Source organism: Pteropus medius, unplaced genomic scaffold, assembly GCF_902729225.1.
Source record: "Pteropus medius unplaced genomic scaffold, Ma_sr-lr_union100, whole genome shotgun sequence".
Taxonomy (NCBI): domain Eukaryota; kingdom Metazoa; phylum Chordata; class Mammalia; order Chiroptera; family Pteropodidae; genus Pteropus; species Pteropus medius.
The window spans coordinates 15,699,810-15,716,884 of NW_024349799.1; the positions used below are offsets into that span (position 1 = coordinate 15,699,810).

General features: G+C 39.1%; 1 protein-coding gene across 5 annotated transcripts in view; it reads right to left on the minus strand.

Moving 5' to 3' along the window:
• Positions 1 to 17,075, minus strand: part of SMG6 (SMG6 nonsense mediated mRNA decay factor) — a 194,371-nt gene that overhangs the window by 28,994 nt on the left and 148,302 nt on the right. For 4 of the 5 annotated variants that reach the window (XM_039886322.1, XM_039886323.1, XM_039886325.1 and 1 more), the window contains one exon: positions 85 to 177. The exons of the other annotated variant lie outside the window; for it this stretch is intronic. In XM_039886322.1, coding sequence (XP_039742256.1) covers positions 85 to 177 — 93 coding nt within the window. The remainder of the gene's footprint in view (positions 1 to 84; positions 178 to 17,075) is intronic. 5 annotated transcript variants of the gene reach the window in all.

Sequence of the window (17,075 nt, forward strand, 5' to 3'; positions counted from 1 at the left end):
AAAGACTCAGCTAGATCCTTGTTCCAGGTCTCTCAATATAAGAGAAATGATGAAAAAATTCCCAAAGAGGCATTTTCTACCCACCTGCACTTCCTGAGCTTGGATATTCTGAACAAAGCCAGATAGGAGTCTGGGCTCTCCAGGACAGGGTACAGCTTGCTCTTCTTGAACTGTTCCCTTATGGAAAGAAAGTATTTTCTTCTAGCGCTCTGAGCTCCTGCCGTACGAGCAAGGTGCATTTTCAACAGTGAGTGCGTCACAGAGAGCAAACTATAGGCAGCAGTAGCTCGGGCTGCGATCCAATCGGCTTCCCCTGCAGAGTGCTCTGAGGACAGCCACCCACATTGGCAGGGGTTAGGGGCGGATACTGGCACTGCCAACACAAGCCTTTCAGGTCTGGCTGGCTTCAGCTGGTCTGAAACCTGGAACACAGGCGCTGGGGCCCTCACTTACTGAACCAGCAGGGGAGGCTACAAGCTCAGCCCCTGGGGATGAAAGTCCTGATGTCTGTCTCAGTCTGCAAATATCCACATGCAGTCTGCTTCTACATTGCCAGTTAGCTCTGGGCCAGAATTGTATCTTGGGCTCTAGTTGCTTTGAGCCACATTCTTATTTGCTTTCTAGACAGGCAGGATCAGGAGACCACACCACCCCTTAGGATTGTGTTCAGGCTCCTTAACCAAATCTGTTCCTAGTTTTATTTATTTTACACATGTGGGGAGAGCACCCTTTCTGAGACATCTGCAGCATTCAACACATTTAGGCAGCATTCAACAAATATTTACTAACTTCCTACTAAGCACACTAGGTATTATTCTAGACCCTGAGGATTCAGCAGAGAACAAAGCAAAGTCCCTGCTCCAGTGTGGAGGGGATGGGGGATGGGCCACATTCAGATCAGGTACCTCAAAGACTTCCTGTATCAAGAGAAAAATAACCCTTTCCTCCACCCCCATAAATTACCTACAACATTCAGGAGGGCAGAATTCTTATTCTTCCTCCTCAAGGTAAGAGGAAAAGGCAGCCTGAGGAGAAGAAAAACTTGTAGAGACCTGGCACACTCTTCCTTTATCTCTTTCAGGGAGAAGTGTCCTAAGGAAGTCAGGACAGAGAATTCTCTTGGACGCAGCCTTGCTACCAGATGAAATCCCAATTTTTTTCAACGATCTCTACAAGCCCTCTACCACACACCCACACCTCCCCACTGTACATTACCATTCTCACTTCTTGCTATTATTCCCTAATCCTCAGATCCAGGCCTGAAGCAACTGTTTGATATTCCCCTGCATGCCATTTGCTCCCCTTCGCACCTCTGAGACTTTACAAATTATGCCACAACCCACAGTGCCTTTACCTTTATGCAATCAATAATTCTCTTATCTTCCTTTAAATGTGATAAAAAGCCTTTTTTTTTTTAAGAAGCCTTTGTCCACTGTGTCAGCCCACTATCCACAAATATTTCCTAAGGTCCTACTATGTGACAGGGACTATGCTAGACATCCTGGGCACACAAGAGAGAACAAGGCAGATGCAGTCCTTGACTACAGAGAATTTTCAGTCCACGGAGGGATTCCACAGTAACTTGACACTAACTTCTTCCAAATGCGCAGCTGTCTCTTCAGCACCTGTGGGTTAGGCCTATACTTCATTTATCTTTCTCTGACCTCATTAGCAGCCCTCAACATCTGTATTACCTATATGCCACAAAGTGAGTTATTGATCATTCAGAGCCACACTAGAACCTCCTCAATATCATCTCCCAGTGATCCAACCCTTTACTGAATATTTCAGGTGGAAAGGATTCAAGACCCTGGGGAAGCTTTTAAAACCGTCATTACTTAATGTTTGAGAAACATACGTAGTTTTTATTATACCTACTTAACAGGTTTTTTTTCCCGTTAACTTTCAGTCCTGACCATGCTGTATGAGAGGTCTATTAGTTGTGAATCTACAAGAGGGCTCGTTTTCTACTAGGGAGCTCATTCTATTTTTGGAATTTTCTAATTTCTGTCTATCCCTTTTAAGCCCCAATCTGTCTCCCACTACTTCTAATTTTGTTTTCTGGGGCCACATAAGAAACTCTACTTCTGCTTCTACATAACTGGCCTCAAATTATTTGAAGTCTGCTGTGTTATACTCTCTCTAGGCTAAACAGTCTCAACTTCCTTCAACTGTTCCTCACTTCAACTGTCTCCTCAACATCCTGCACATTCTTTCACTAAGACTTTCACTGAGACTACTGTGTCTCCTAGAATGAGTGCCCACATGTGATCCGGCAGCGGAGAAAAGAGAGGAAGGAATATCTCCTTGTTCCATTCTGGATACCTCAATTCTATGAATAGGCCAAAACGGCACTGGTTTTGTTGTTAACCACCTTACTTGCGCTAACAACACATTGTGAGCTTTTAATCAACAAATTGTTTTCACATATGTGGCTAAGTAATATCTCCCTCCACTAAATGTAAGATATCCACTAACTATTCTCTTTTATACTATTCCTTTACTGAGGTCTCTCCACGCTATAAGAAACCCTATTATTTAGTATTGTGCTGCATGCTACCTGCTATATACAGCTGACTTTCTGGATAAGATAAGATTTTACATTTATCTGATCTGTTTTCATCTTATTTACTTCTTTCATTGCAGCCTGTCAAGTTCTCTTTGGATTCTAATTTGTCATCTGGGAATGTATTCCCTTCTCAAGTTTATGACATCCATAAATTTGATCTGTTGATTTGTTTATACTTCTTAATATCTTTCTCCCATTAATCTGTCTTGTTTTCTCTCCTAAGTAAGATTCCTGAGGGCAGGCACTGTAATTTGTACGTACGTACACGTACACACACACACACACACACACACACACACACACACACACACACACACACACACACACAGTCTCTTAAAGAAAAACCTATCTGTAGCATCTAACATACACTATGGGTACTTGGACAATGATCATGGGAGGTAGATGGCAACCTTAGGACCTCAGGACAATTCCAGAGGACATCATGATCATGCAGGGGGTACCAACCACATTGTCTACTACGCGAATCATGCTCCTTGTGTTGTGTAACACAGACACCCTGGACAGACTCAGGGATGCTAATTTTCTGCTTTGGGTGGTGCTCTCCAAGGAGGTTTGGGCTCAGTTAGGGAAATGTGCTCTCTGTTGACAGGCTGCCTACAGAGTTCCTAGTTTGAAATAAGATACCACAAGAAGCCAAGCTCTGGGCATGTTTTATCTTGCCTTAAGTGGAGGCTGTTGCCCCAGGGCAAGGTATAACGCACCTCAAGCAAGAGGTGAGACTTATGCTCTTTGAAGCACTGAGGTCGTCGTGCTCTGGGAAAAAGTATACCCATATCTTGAGAATCCCCACAGCAAATTAAAAATATAGTATGCAAAAATTCCCTGAGGTTAGGGTTGAGATGTAAAGCCACTTCAAATTTTATTTTCAGGTCCTACATCTAGAGTTCTAAATATCAAATGTGGCTAATGCTTCATGGTTGGAGATAAGACAAGCTTTGTGAACTAACTAAAGTCTATTCATAGTTAGAGATTAAGTATAAGACAGGCAAATACTTGGCACACAGAAGAAGTTCAATAGATATTAGTTCTCCTTCTTCACCTCTGAACACTAAAAAGAATTTTTTTTCAAATCACCTATATCAGAATCACACAGTGAGCTTGTTAAAAATGCAAATTACTGGACTCCACTTTGGACTACATAAATTAACATTTCTGGGGATAGGGCCTTAGGTTGTACACTTTAAACAAGTCTTCCAGGAACTTAGGAACACTGAAGTTTGAGAATCACTGCTTTAAAGGCTGAAAAGCTATGTGAAGATGATCACACTTTAAAAAAATGCAACTCCACTTTAGTTAAGGTACAAAAAATACTACTTTATATTTTTCATAGCACTTTTAGGATCTAGAAAATCCTTAGTACTCTATGAAACAGTTGCTGTTACATCCAGATAATGATAACAGAGATGAAGAAAGTGAAAATTGAGTGATTTAAATGAGATTTGAAGCCAGATGCAACAGCTTTCTAGTTCAATGTTCTCGCAACCTCACCAGAGCTGCTTCCTGGAGGAGCAAGCACTGTTGGGCCTTCTAAGGCGTAACAACAAACCTGCTGTATGCTTCTGTCACCCTTAATAGTTACGAAGAACACTTAGTGAATGGCTGCTACATGCCCAGCACTATGTCAAATGTTTTCCATGCACCAATTTACCTAATCCAGATAACAATCTCATGAAGTAGGTACCGTCATTATCTTAGCTTTACAGATGAGTAAATCAAGGCACAGAGAAGTTAATTTGTTCAAGGTTATGCAGGTAGTAAGTGGAGGGGCAGGGATGTGCCTCTGCTCTTAAATCAGTGTCCAAATGCCCATAGCTCTCAGTGGATCCAGGCCATTTACCTGTGCTGAGGCGCTCACAATCTCCACAAAGGGAAAGAACTAATCTAGTATAGAAATTCAAAGGGGGCAGTCTCTCGTTGCTGGTTTCTAAAGACTGGACTCCTTCAGAGTCTGGGTGTACTTCTTTTGGACAGTTGACATGCCATAGGTCTGGGGAAAGCCGGGTCTAGAGGAAAGTTCATTTCATGCTTTCCTAACGTGGGCAAGTTACTGAACCTTGTTTGCAAAATGTAGATCATTCTGAAGGTCTCTTAAAGGTTTCTATCATTCTGAGCAGTCATCTTGGAAAGGAGGAGAGGAAACACAGTTCATTTCTGCCACTGACCTTGATCCTGGAGCTCAGCTCTGTCACAGGGGGCAGTGAAAAGAGCTGGGCTTGGCCTTTTTGGAAGGACTGATGATTCAGAAACTGAACTAATAGCGAGAGGCTAGAGATAACTCCTGATGAAAAAAGGTGGTATAGGTTCTTTTCACACAATAAGCCACTCTCAGGAAGACTTGGAGGGTTTTATGGAATCATTAGCACAGAGCTCCCCTCTGGCCACAGAGCAGAGGAAGAAACAGCAGACCAGTTTATAAAGCTCCAGAGCGGAAAATTTCTGTTGGTGTCCAAACTAAGTTTTTGGCTTTCTGTGAGGTTTGGAAAGACTTGTACTGATGTTTTAATCACCTGTTTAGTGTTCTGAAGACTCTTGTCAGCGGCCTCACTGAGCCTGCTCCAGGAGTGGGGAGCTGCTGGCTCATGCAACGTGCTCTTTTTGTGAGCCGTTTCTTTCCCATGGTCATCTCCAACACCCTGTAGCTCCCTCCAGGCCACTTGGAGGGTACAAGCCAAACCTGTGAGTCCCATAGGAGGTTGAGGACAAGCTTTCTGGCTAACTCCTCACCAGACCCGAAGCCAGGAAAGCTTCCTTAAGAAAAACCAAGGTGCAGAGAGGTATGGAGTGGTCTCTGGAGACCTGTCTGCCAGTAACACCTCTGTGGCGGCACAGAAGAAACAGGCTTGCCTTCTAGGAGAAGCACCATCTAGACATTCTAAAGCCCTTGAAAACTGATCATGAAAGAAGTTCTCACAAGTGAAAAAGAATACTGAACAAACTCAGGGTGGGTACATTCTCAAAACAAAAACTTATGAGCATGCAAAAAGCCCATTACGGAGGTTCAGGGTAGTGGCCAGTAGAACAAGCCAGAACTTTACTTCCTCTGCAGTTTTCACTGGTCACAGCTTCTTGGTGGCTGAAATATGACTGGGAAAGCTGTGGTGGAGATGAAGTGGTGACTGATGGTTGCTAAGCATTGTTATTTCATTTGATTATCACAGTAATCTGTGAGATAGAAAGAGGAAGAGAAAACTGAAACTCAGAGGAAAGAAATGTCTAGCACGTGGTAAAGCTGGGATTTGAACCCAGATTTGTCTTACTCTAAAGTCTGTGCTCAGTCCAGTATAGTTTGTAATATCTTTGGAAGGTAATGGTACTTTTGGAGAAAGGGACCTACTTCAATCCTTTCACTAAAAGATACCACCTCACACCCCACACCTTCACCAGCAGCCCAAAGGCCTGCCCTCAGGACAAAATAAATGGTTCTGATGAATTTGTGTTTAGATGAATACAAACCAAATGGGTGTGCTTGGCTAAGCTACAGGCAAGAACAGAGATACTGAAATTAAAATTTTTCAGAGCACCTTCCCTAAAAGGAGTTGTATCATTCAGATTAATTTTATTTCCTTGGACACAGTATGGGTAAGACCTTAGCCGATCAGTTGATGAGCTGAATGAATATGAGAAAGTAGCCACTGTTGGACACCAAGTTAAGACCTATATATGAGTGTCCCCAGAAAGTTTTCTGCACTACAGTATAGTCTTGACCTCTGGATGTACTGTAGAGAGGAAGGTCCAACAGAGAGCATGGGGGCAAGACAAAGGAAATCAAAGCTTCCTCCTCCTACCTGGCACACAAAGGCTACACAAATCTGTCAATCCAAGCAACTTTTACTGGGTAATCAACAGAGTGTGTTGTTCATATGGCAACCCTTGATCATGGAGGAAGATATGAAGATGGAGAAAAGAAAGAACAATAGTTTACTTCTCAGTAGAAAGACCAGGCTTAGAGAAGAGATGCTGATTTCTGTCTGAGTTCTCAAGGAGTACTTCCTTGCCACAGAATTTTCTCTTTCCTTCTCTGTTCTTTCCAGGGGAAGCTTCTTCAACTGTTTTCTCTCTCTGAGAGTTAACTTCCCTTTGTCTGGTCAGACCACTCCATACATGCCACTGCTCCCTGCCCTGTTAAGCCTGAGTTCAAGCAGATAAGCCACCAACATGAAGGAAGGGAGCGGGTCTCTTACAGGAACACTGCTGACGGAAAAGAGACTCCTATAGTAGCAAAAGGCACATACTGCCTTTCCTCAGTGATCTCAGAAGAATCTACTTACAAAGGCTACAGTTAGAGAAGGAAGAGAAAGAAGGAAGGGAAAGAGAGGGATACTATGACTAGAGAGGTCTTAAGTCACACAAGGAATAACTGTGAGGACAAAGAAAAAACCGCCTTGTCACGAGGACAAAATAACCATACCCATTTGATTATGACAAAGGGAAGGAGGGTGCTGGGCTAATGAATGGGAACAGAAGCTTACAGGCCACTGCATACATGGGAGTGCGGGGGGGATGTAGGAGAAAAGTATTTCAAAGCTGATGACAAGGCAGACAGGAAACTTACATGTCCTTGCTGACAGGAAAGAAAGAGTGAAATTCTGGGTCTTCTCTCATCTGCAGGATTTCTAATAGGCGACTGAAGTTCCCCCTCTTCCCAAGGATGTGCTGACAGCTGGGAATACTGCCCTTCAGGTCAGTCAGGGCAGGGATCTAGACCTCTCCAGGAGTTCACAAAGAAGTTCAGTAAGGACTCAAACCACGATCCAAAACACAAATGGGACTGCCATTTCCTGTTGGGTTTCCATGCTGTAAAAAAGTGGGGGAGAAATGCCAACTACAAAGTGCTCTGTCTTCTGTGGAAAATGGAGTATGCAATATATCCAGCTCCAGGTTCTGACTTGTAAATCTAAGTGAGAACTAGTTGCTAGCTGCTAGAGGATTATAGTGTTAAAGAGACATTCCACCACCCAATCTGCCAGCCTCTCTGTTCACTGTCCGTGGACTTCTAGGGAGCTGATGACAAAGTTGTCTTGGGCCTCTGTAGGAAAGGCAGCCTCAGGCTTTGGCAGCTCCTTCTGGACCCCAGTTCACTGTCCTGTGTTCTTAAACAGCTCTGATGGAACAAGCCATCTGTGAAGGTTATTTAGCTTGGAACTAAAAAAGAGTGAGGATGTGGAAAAAATAAACTGAGCAGCCAAAGGATGGGGCCAGAGAGAAAGAGAAGGCAGGTGGCATGTTCATGGGATTATGTGCCAGGGCCAAGAGTGGGGTGGGATTGCATAAAGGAATGGTGAGGAAAGGGAAGTGCTGGAATGCCCAAGACAGAATGATTTTGTTTCCAAAGTGGTGTTTTGCTGTTCTCCTTCAAGGGCTCACAAATCCTCATTTAAGGGTTTCCATTATAGGGGAATCCTGGAATAATATAACTGTAAGCACATCTGCCTTGCCTTCTGAATACTTAATTCCTGCCTAATTTCTTGCTGGGCCTGCATCTCAGCCTAAAAGAGAAATCTAACACGTTTTCTACATCTAAAGCCACAATAGCAATAGCTGAAAGGGTAGAGAATGAAGTTGGTGGAGAATCTGAGGAAATCCTTATGAATTAAAGAAAACAGCAACAGAAACTACATGATAATTTGGGAAGGTATATGGGAATCTGGTGTAGGCCTGGACTGGTAATTGGCTGTTTCTTTGGAATTTTCTTAAGTGCTCCCTCCACTCAGTATGAAGAACATATATGTTGAGAGATATTTTTATTTTTATAATCTAGGCATTTTCACTTTTTAAATTTCATTTATTCCTTACTGAAACTTATTAAGGGACTACTGTCACCCCTATTTTACAGAGAGTAAACTCAAGCCCAGACAGAATAACTAATTTATATGGAGTTGTGTTATGACCAGAACAAAGCATAATGAAGACTATGACTTTTATTTAGATGAAGGAGATGTATTTTTCTGGTCATTTTGGCAAAATGGCATTAGAGTTGATGGTACCTCATCTGATCCATTCCTGATCACCAAGCCTATGTATATCCTCATGGAATTTGAAAAAAAAATTAAAAAGCTGCTGTTAGAATGTATTTGATTCTTTGCTAAATCTTTCCAAGTTATTAGACTAAGAACAAGTGTAGCAACAACAAACCAGTAACTATGAATGCTGTTTCTCTACTTTTGAAGCACACACATAGAAAGACATGAAAACAATTAATTACAGTAGTCCTCTCTTATCTGCGGTTTCACTTCCTGCAGTTTCAGTTACCCGTGGTCAACTGTGGTCCGAAAATATTAAATGGAAAATTCCACAAATGAACAATTCATAAGTTTTAAATTGTGCGCCGTTCTGAGTTGCATGATGAAATCTCACTGTGTACCTCACTGACCCACTCTGTCCCACCTGGGGTGTGAATCACCCCTTGTTCAGCGTATCCACACCATATACCCTACACGCCTGTTATTCACTTAGTAGCTGTCTTGGTTATCAGATTGATTGTCCTGGCATCACAGTGCCTGTGTTCAAGTAACCGTTTATTTTACTTAATAATGGCTCCGAAGCACAAGAATAGTTTAACCTTTATCGTAGGTATGTATTTATAGGAAAAAAACATAGCATATATAGGGTTTGGTATGATCCGCACTTTCTGGCATCTTCTGGGGCTCTTGGAATGAATCCCCTGTGGATAATGAGGGACTACTATATAAATTAGCTTAAAATATAGTTTCAGTGCTTCACACTGATAAGAAAGAAGAATATTTCTGTACCAGCTGTACCAGGAAGCTTATACACAGCCTAAACTTTTTTTTTTGGTTTAATTGACAATACAGAGCTAAAAGCTGTCACTGCATTGTTATTTAGGCAAAAGCCATTCTTGCTGCTAACAAAGCAGAAAAGAAGTTCAATGACAGCATTGTTACTTAGAGGCACTGAAGATATGGTGCCTGGCACCTTGGCTCCAAGTATCAGGTCAAACCAAAGTTGCTTAGTAATGTGTAGTTTAAACACATAGAATATGTTAAAAACAAACAAACAGTACAAAAGGTTGAATTTTAAAAACAAAATCTTCCCCCCTCTGGTTTCTAGAATCTGTTCCCCAGTCCTGCTGACAGTTTCTGGTATGTCCTTCAGAGATATTTATGCACATATTATCATATATGGTTAACTATGGGTTCTCCCTATACCTTTTATAAATATATTTATATAAATGGCAATACACTATGCCATTTTTTTAAACCTGATAGCATGTCTTAGAGATCCTCAACAACATTTGTGAACCAAGCAAATGCTAAAGGTCATCAACAATAAGGTTCTGGAATAGATCCAGAAAACCCAAGATATTTACTGCAACAAAGTTTCCCTATGTTGAGAGGACTGGAAGACCTAGCAAAGATGGCACAGGTAAAGCCGATAGGAGAAAAATCCCTGTTCATCAGTGAAGTCTATCACTTATCAAGTCCAGGAGGTCTGGGAGTGGTTAGCAACAGAAGACCTCTCAACCAGGCAGGGTCTCAAATGACAAAAAGCTGGGCAAGATAGAGTGCATTTACGTATCAAAAAAGAATGTGAAAAGTGTACATATGTACTCCAGTCTACATGCTGCCCAAAAAGAACTCCTGCCCCAGAGGGTCTTCAACAAATTCGAAGGCCAGAAACAAATATTGCAATATTTCTTTACTGTAAAAATTAAACTGTGTTAATTCTATCACTATGTGTAAGCCAGGTGTTATGGCAGGAGGCGCCTTGTACATCTGAAGGTGTAGGCACCGTCTGCAAGTGCCAGTCTCCCTCTCAGGGACCATATGCAGTTACTGCAGAACAGAAAGTAAGGTATTTGAGGTGTTTCAGGCTGATCTCACAGTCTGAGGTTCTACCGTGTAACAGTACTCTATTCCAAGGCAGGGTGTAACTCTTTGCTCCCTAGACTGTACTCCTGAAACATTTTAAGGTATTCCACTGAATTCATTCAAAAAATATTTATTAAGCACTTCTCACGTGTGGCAGGTCTTATTTAAGGCACTAGGAATATAGCAACCAATAAAATAATATTCCTGCTGTCATGGGGCTTAACATTCTTATAAGACTAAGAAACAAACAAATACAGGACAAGTAGGGAAGTACTAGGAAAAAAAATGAAGTCGGGTAAGAGGGACAGAGAGTAACAGGGTAGGGAGAGTATTGCTATTGTATAAAAGATGAACAGGGGAAAGGCTGCTGGATAAACTGCCATTTGAACAGATGTGAAGGAGTGAGCCACAAAGCAGAGAGGACCTTAGTTTAGGCTTCTTGGGTAGGTAACCAGAGAGCCAGGGAGCCTTTTCTCTCCTAGAAGGGCCTGCCAGCTATGCAGTATGAAGAAAGGAGAATAGGCTCTTCTAGCCCAGCGGGTGAGAGGAGAGGCCTTTGAGAGTTTATGCAGCTTGCATGGTCTCTATGCAGTTTGTGGATAGTTTCTATCACAGATGAGAGTTTTATGTTGAATTTTAAGTTGACCACAAATATTTAACTTCTCTGGACCACAAATACAGTATCTTCTCTGTGGTTTAGCTGGCACCAAGTACGTATTTATGAATCTCTATATGTCTGCCTGTTATTTAAATTTCTTATAGAAGTGCCAAGGTTTTTAGTTGTGATGTATCCCCCTCCCATTCCATTTTAGTGGGTCTGAACCCTGATCAGATCTAATTATTGGAGAAAGGAGGTATCTTTACAATTGAAACTAGGGTCTTCCTAGTTGAATTTCCTATTACTGCCTCCCTATTCAAAAAATATCACTTGAGGGTCTATTCCAAGTTCTTATATTTGAATTACAATGTAAAAATTAAAAAATATATAGACAAAGACTAAAACAATGTATTTACATACTTTAGCTACACTAAAAAGCAAAACAAATAAACGACAAAAAAAGCCAGGTATAAAGAGCCCCAAATATCGAAATCTGTTCTCTTATTTACTACTTACCAATTTCTTAGAATTACAACCAGCACTGGAGTTACAAATATAGGAAACAGTCCCTATTCCCCAGCTGGGTCTTCAACAGGCTGGCTTGGGAAAGGACTCTGGCTCAACAAGAGCACAAAATTTATCCCTAATCCTAAGGTCAGTTTCTCTTAGCCAGTGGCAAGAGAGCCATGTGACATTTTTATCAAATAAAGGCATATAGGCAGATCATCCAAAACTCATGAGTTTCAAAACAATCACTCCTATCCCATTCTGGATATCTATCACTGTCTTACATTCCTCTGTGCAGCTTACTGGGTCTTTGGGCTTTGTTTCTATTTATAATTCGGGCTGCCAGGATGGGGGTAGGGGAGATAAGAAGCTGTAGAGCTGAGACCTAGCACAAAAAGGCTTGAGGGTATCTTCATGAACACTGGATTGTTCCTCCCTGAGTTTACAGGAGTGTAGTAGAGCTACCTGTTATGAAGTAACAAGTCACACACATTTAAGTCCATGCATGCACATTTTAAGAACAATGCTCACCTTAATAAAATGAATAATGACTACCAATATAATCAATTTGGAAGGCTAAACATTTGTTTAAAAACTAGCATTGACTTGTATTTAAAATAGCTTTAAGTATATTCTTGTAGCTATTTTGTCCACCGTTTCAGTTTTCCACTGAAATAAAAGTGTGTGTGTGTGTGTGTGTGTGTGTGTGTAAAGCATATATCAGTACTAGGCAACCACATTCCAGACACTATGAGGAATTTTCTGCAAGACACAGCAGATGCGACTGGAATGAGGAAAAGGACAACTGATGTTCAATCCTCTGCCTGGTAGATGAGATTTTAGCAGCAATACCTACCTCATTAATAGTCTTTGAGCAACTATGAAAAGAGCCAAAGCGGGTGTGGCACACTTAAAAGGGCAGAGCCAGATCCTATCAGAAGAAACTTAGCAATTGCTGGCTTATAACTGGTGTAGCAGAAGGAAGATAAACCTGAGGCTTAATTCTAAAGGAGTTAAAGACCCCTAAATCAGAACACTAAGTTGAGAAACTTGTTCTACTCCAGCAAATACAGTAAGTTAGCACCTTGCCATGACTATCTGTAGCTCTAGTTTCCTTTCTACATGCCTCTAGGAATGTTTAACACCAGCAGTGTAAATCAAATATTCCTCTTTTCCTTTTAGTCTTAACAGAGACACATCTAAGCTCTCAATATGAACAAGTATAAACTACCTCAATAGAGATGAAAAAAAAAAATCACCTAATACATTAAAACGTATTACAATTGAACAGATAGATGGATAGCAATCTAAGGAATAAATAAATATTTCTGTAGGAGAGTTACTGTGAAAAGTTTGGAAACTTTCAACATTAATGGCACAAGGACAGATAAACAAACCTTTGGAGCAAAACAGAATGTCTAGAAATAGACCTAAACATATATAAATCATATGACTTATGACAAGGCACTACTGCAGTTTGGTGGGTAAATAGATCTTTCAACAAATAGTGTTTAATCAACTGGTATCTATATAGGAAGAAAATTAACCTTGCCTCTACCTCATGCCATAAACAAAAACTAATTCAAGATGGACTACAGACCTAAATGTTAAAGGTCTTAAGTAACTTCTAGAAGAAAAAGTAGAATATCTTCATGATCTTGAAGTAGGCAAATATTTCTTAAATAGGACACAAAAAGTACTAACTATAATTGAAAAATATTGACAAATTTGACTTCATTAAGAACTTGTGTCCATCAAAGACATCATTAAGAGCAAAAACATAAGCCACAGACTGAAAGATTTTTTCAATATGTATATCCAACATAGGACTTAATATTCAGAATATTAATAAAACCATTCTACCAATCAAGAAAAAGACAAAATCATCCATGGAAAAAATAAAAGTCAGGAACAAGCATACCAGAGGAGGATCTCCCAATGGCCAATAACAGAAAGAAAGGAACACAACATCATTATTCACCAGGGAAATGCAAATTAAAATCACAATGAGATATTTCTACATACCCACCAGGAATGGCAAAAATGAAAACCAAAACCAAAGTCAAAATCAAGTGCTGGCAAAGATGTGGAACAATTGAAATTCTTATATACTGCAGATGATCATGTAAATTGGTACAACCATCTTTGGAAATCTATTTGGCAATATCTACTGTAGTTAAACATACACCTACCTTATGACCTAACAATCATATTCCTAGGTATATATCAAAGAGAAATAAAAGTATATGTCCACCAAAAGATATATAAAAAAATGTTCTTGGCAGCTTTCTTCATAAGAGCTAAGACTGGTAAAAGAAACAAACTTTCATCAATAGTAGAATAAACAAACTGTGGTACATTCATACAACAAAATGTTACACAGCAATATGAAGAATGAACTACTCTTATATGTAACATGGATGAATCTCTCACAGATTGTTTTGAAGAAAAGAAGCCAGATACTAAGGGTATATACTATGTGATTCTGTCTATATACAGTTCAAAACTAGGCAAAACTAATTGATAGTGAGTGAAGTCAGAATAATGGTTACCTGTGTGAAGGAAAGTATTAACAAAAGGGGGCATAAAGGAGCCTAATGGGATGCCAATAATATTCTATATTTTCATCTGGGTGGCAGTTAGCAGGAATATAACCATATATTAAAATGTATCGAGCTTAAACTTAAAAGAACAGTGCACATTACTTTATGAAGGTTAAACTTCAATAAAAAAGTAAAAAAACAAACAAACAAACAAACAAAAAAACCCAAGCAGAATAAATTGCATTTCAATCTAGATTAGGAAGTCATTTGAGGAAATGGTCAGGAAAAACTAAAGTGTGGCAGTTAAGTAGCAGTTAAATACAAATAGAAAACTGAATAATGAAATAGATGACTTGCTTGAGCCTCTTCTACAACCAAGAAGAAAAAATAAAGATGAAAGCAATGAAATAAAAAAAAGAAAAGAAAGAGAAGAGCAATAATTTTAAAAAATGAGAAAGGAAGGAAAAAAAAAAGGGAAACCTTCCTGAGTGAAACAGATTTAAAGTAAGAACTTTCAAAGGGCATGCTAAGAAATTTAATAACAAGAGAACGACATTAGGGATGGCAAAAAGATGTTTTGTTTTTTTTTCCGGGGGCAGGGGGTTTATTTTTTTTTTAAAGGAATGTGAGGCTTCATTTGTGTTCAATGGGAAAGAGTGCCGTGCTCAATTAGTAATGCTTGTCTTTTGCACAGAATGAATACACACCTATCAAACAACTGCCATCCTTGACCCAGAGTTATCTTGGTTCAGTCTTTAATTTCCAAAAATAATAAGAAAAAAATCCTATTAGCATTTACACACACACACACACACACACACACACACAATACACCCACCCCCCCATCACATATCTATCGACCTGACTGACTGGCTTCAGACTTTTCTTTCCCCAAACTAGGTAGCCATTCATGGAGAAGGGAAAAAGAAAGACATTCTCAAACTAAGACTTAGAAAGATAATAAACACTTTTCTTTCAGAAAAAAATATTATTTAAATATGTATCACAGTAAAACCAGGTATTAGTAAAAAAAAAAAAAATGCAAGAACATTGTTGAATAAAAAAAATCAAGAATATCTTCAGCAGATAAATGGCATAAAAAAAGGGAGGTGGAGAACCTGTTATACAAAGTATGGAACTTGCTTAGATCTTAATTCTGATTAATTCATTGAGAAATGGCATTTTTTAGATAATGTGGAGAATTCAAAAATATTAACAAGTTATTAATTTTGACATGTACAATCGTGTTATAGAGATTATGCTAGGGGAAAAAGCCTTACAAGTTAGACATACCTACGGAAGTATTTTCAGTACGATAAATGGAATTTGATTTAAAATCCCCAAGAACAAAAACCTGGCTGGGGACAAGGTGAATGACTAAAAAAAATATTGGCAAAATGTTGATCACTGTTCAAACTACACGGTGATTCATTATACTATGCTGTTTACTTTTTTTGTAATTCCAACAGTAAAAACTAAAAAGAACAAAACAACAAAAAACCCCAACGAAAACTAAATGGCAAAACACAAAAAGAGGAAAAGATGTTTAATTTTAAGAAAGTGATGCTAATATGATTCTGAAACAGTGCAGATGTCAAAAATCATTCTTTAAAGAAAAGATAGACAATGTACATACCGCATTATAAAAACAATTAACAACAAAAGAGTTGAGAGTGTACAGTGGTTAATTTGGACACTATAGCATGGGTTTGAATTACTGGATGTGTGACTTTAGGTAAAGTGCTTAAACTTTCTGAGTCTATTTCTTTACTTGTATAATAAGGATAATAACATTACTTATCCCGCCTCACAGGGTTGTTGTGAAGATTAAATACCGGCACATTGGAAACTTTTAATAAATAGCTTCTATAATCTAACACCTCGCTGATATCTATAAAAACTAAGAAATTGGAGGAGAGAAGAAAGGAGGAAGAAGTAGAGTATCCTACATTTATGTATGGGGTGGTGTGGTAGAAACTAGTTATTTCTCACGATCTGTTCTTCTTCTCCTCCTCTGTAATAGAACTCTTGATTTTAGCTGTGCCTATGGCTACCTAGAATAAAAATATTTCTCAGTCTACACTGCTGCTAGGTTTGGCCACATGACTCAGTTCCAGCCAAGAGAATGTAGGCAGAAGTATGTATGAACTCCCAGGTAAGTCCTTTAAGGGAGAGGTGTCTTTTAAAAAAAATAAAATATATATATATATATATATATATATATATATATATATATATATATATATATATATATATATATATATATATAAAATTTTAAATTGCATTCCTTCTTTAACTGTTTCTACTCCCAACAGGCTTGTATGCAGATTAAATGACTTGCATTCCCATAGCCATCTTAGATTTGGAGGGATCTTGGAAATGAAAGCCAAGTATAGCTGAGCAACAAAACAGAAAGAACCGTGGAGTGACATCATGGAGTGACATCATGGAGTGCCAAACCAGAAAGCCTCTGTGCTTCTCCAATTTGAGAGGGAAATCTATTTCTATGTTATTTAACTTTCTGTTATTTTGGGGTTTTCTGTTTCTTGCAGCTCAACGTAATCTTAACTGAAATGAGAAATTATTATATTCTGTTTAATTCTTCTACTGGATAAGCAGAGAAAAATAATTGTATTTTATTCTAAAAATTAAAGATAAATGAGTGGAATTAAAATACAATGAGTATAGAAGTGGTAGTTGTAAAACACTGTGAATGTTCTAAATGCCAATGAACTGTTCCTTTAAATGGTTAATTTTATGTTATATGAATTTCACCACAATAAAAATTTTAAAAGATGCAGTGTGTAGATATAGTTTAGAAGAGACATAGTTAAAACAATGAGATTTTTTAAAAATTGGGGGTCAGGAGTAGGGGAAAAAAACCTATTAGGAAAAGACAAACACCAAAACAAAACAAAAACCAAGTAGGATTCAAGAAAGGAAAAACTGAAATGAAGACATAGAAAGAAAAAAACCTTTGAAATACAAGGAGAAACTGACAAAAACAG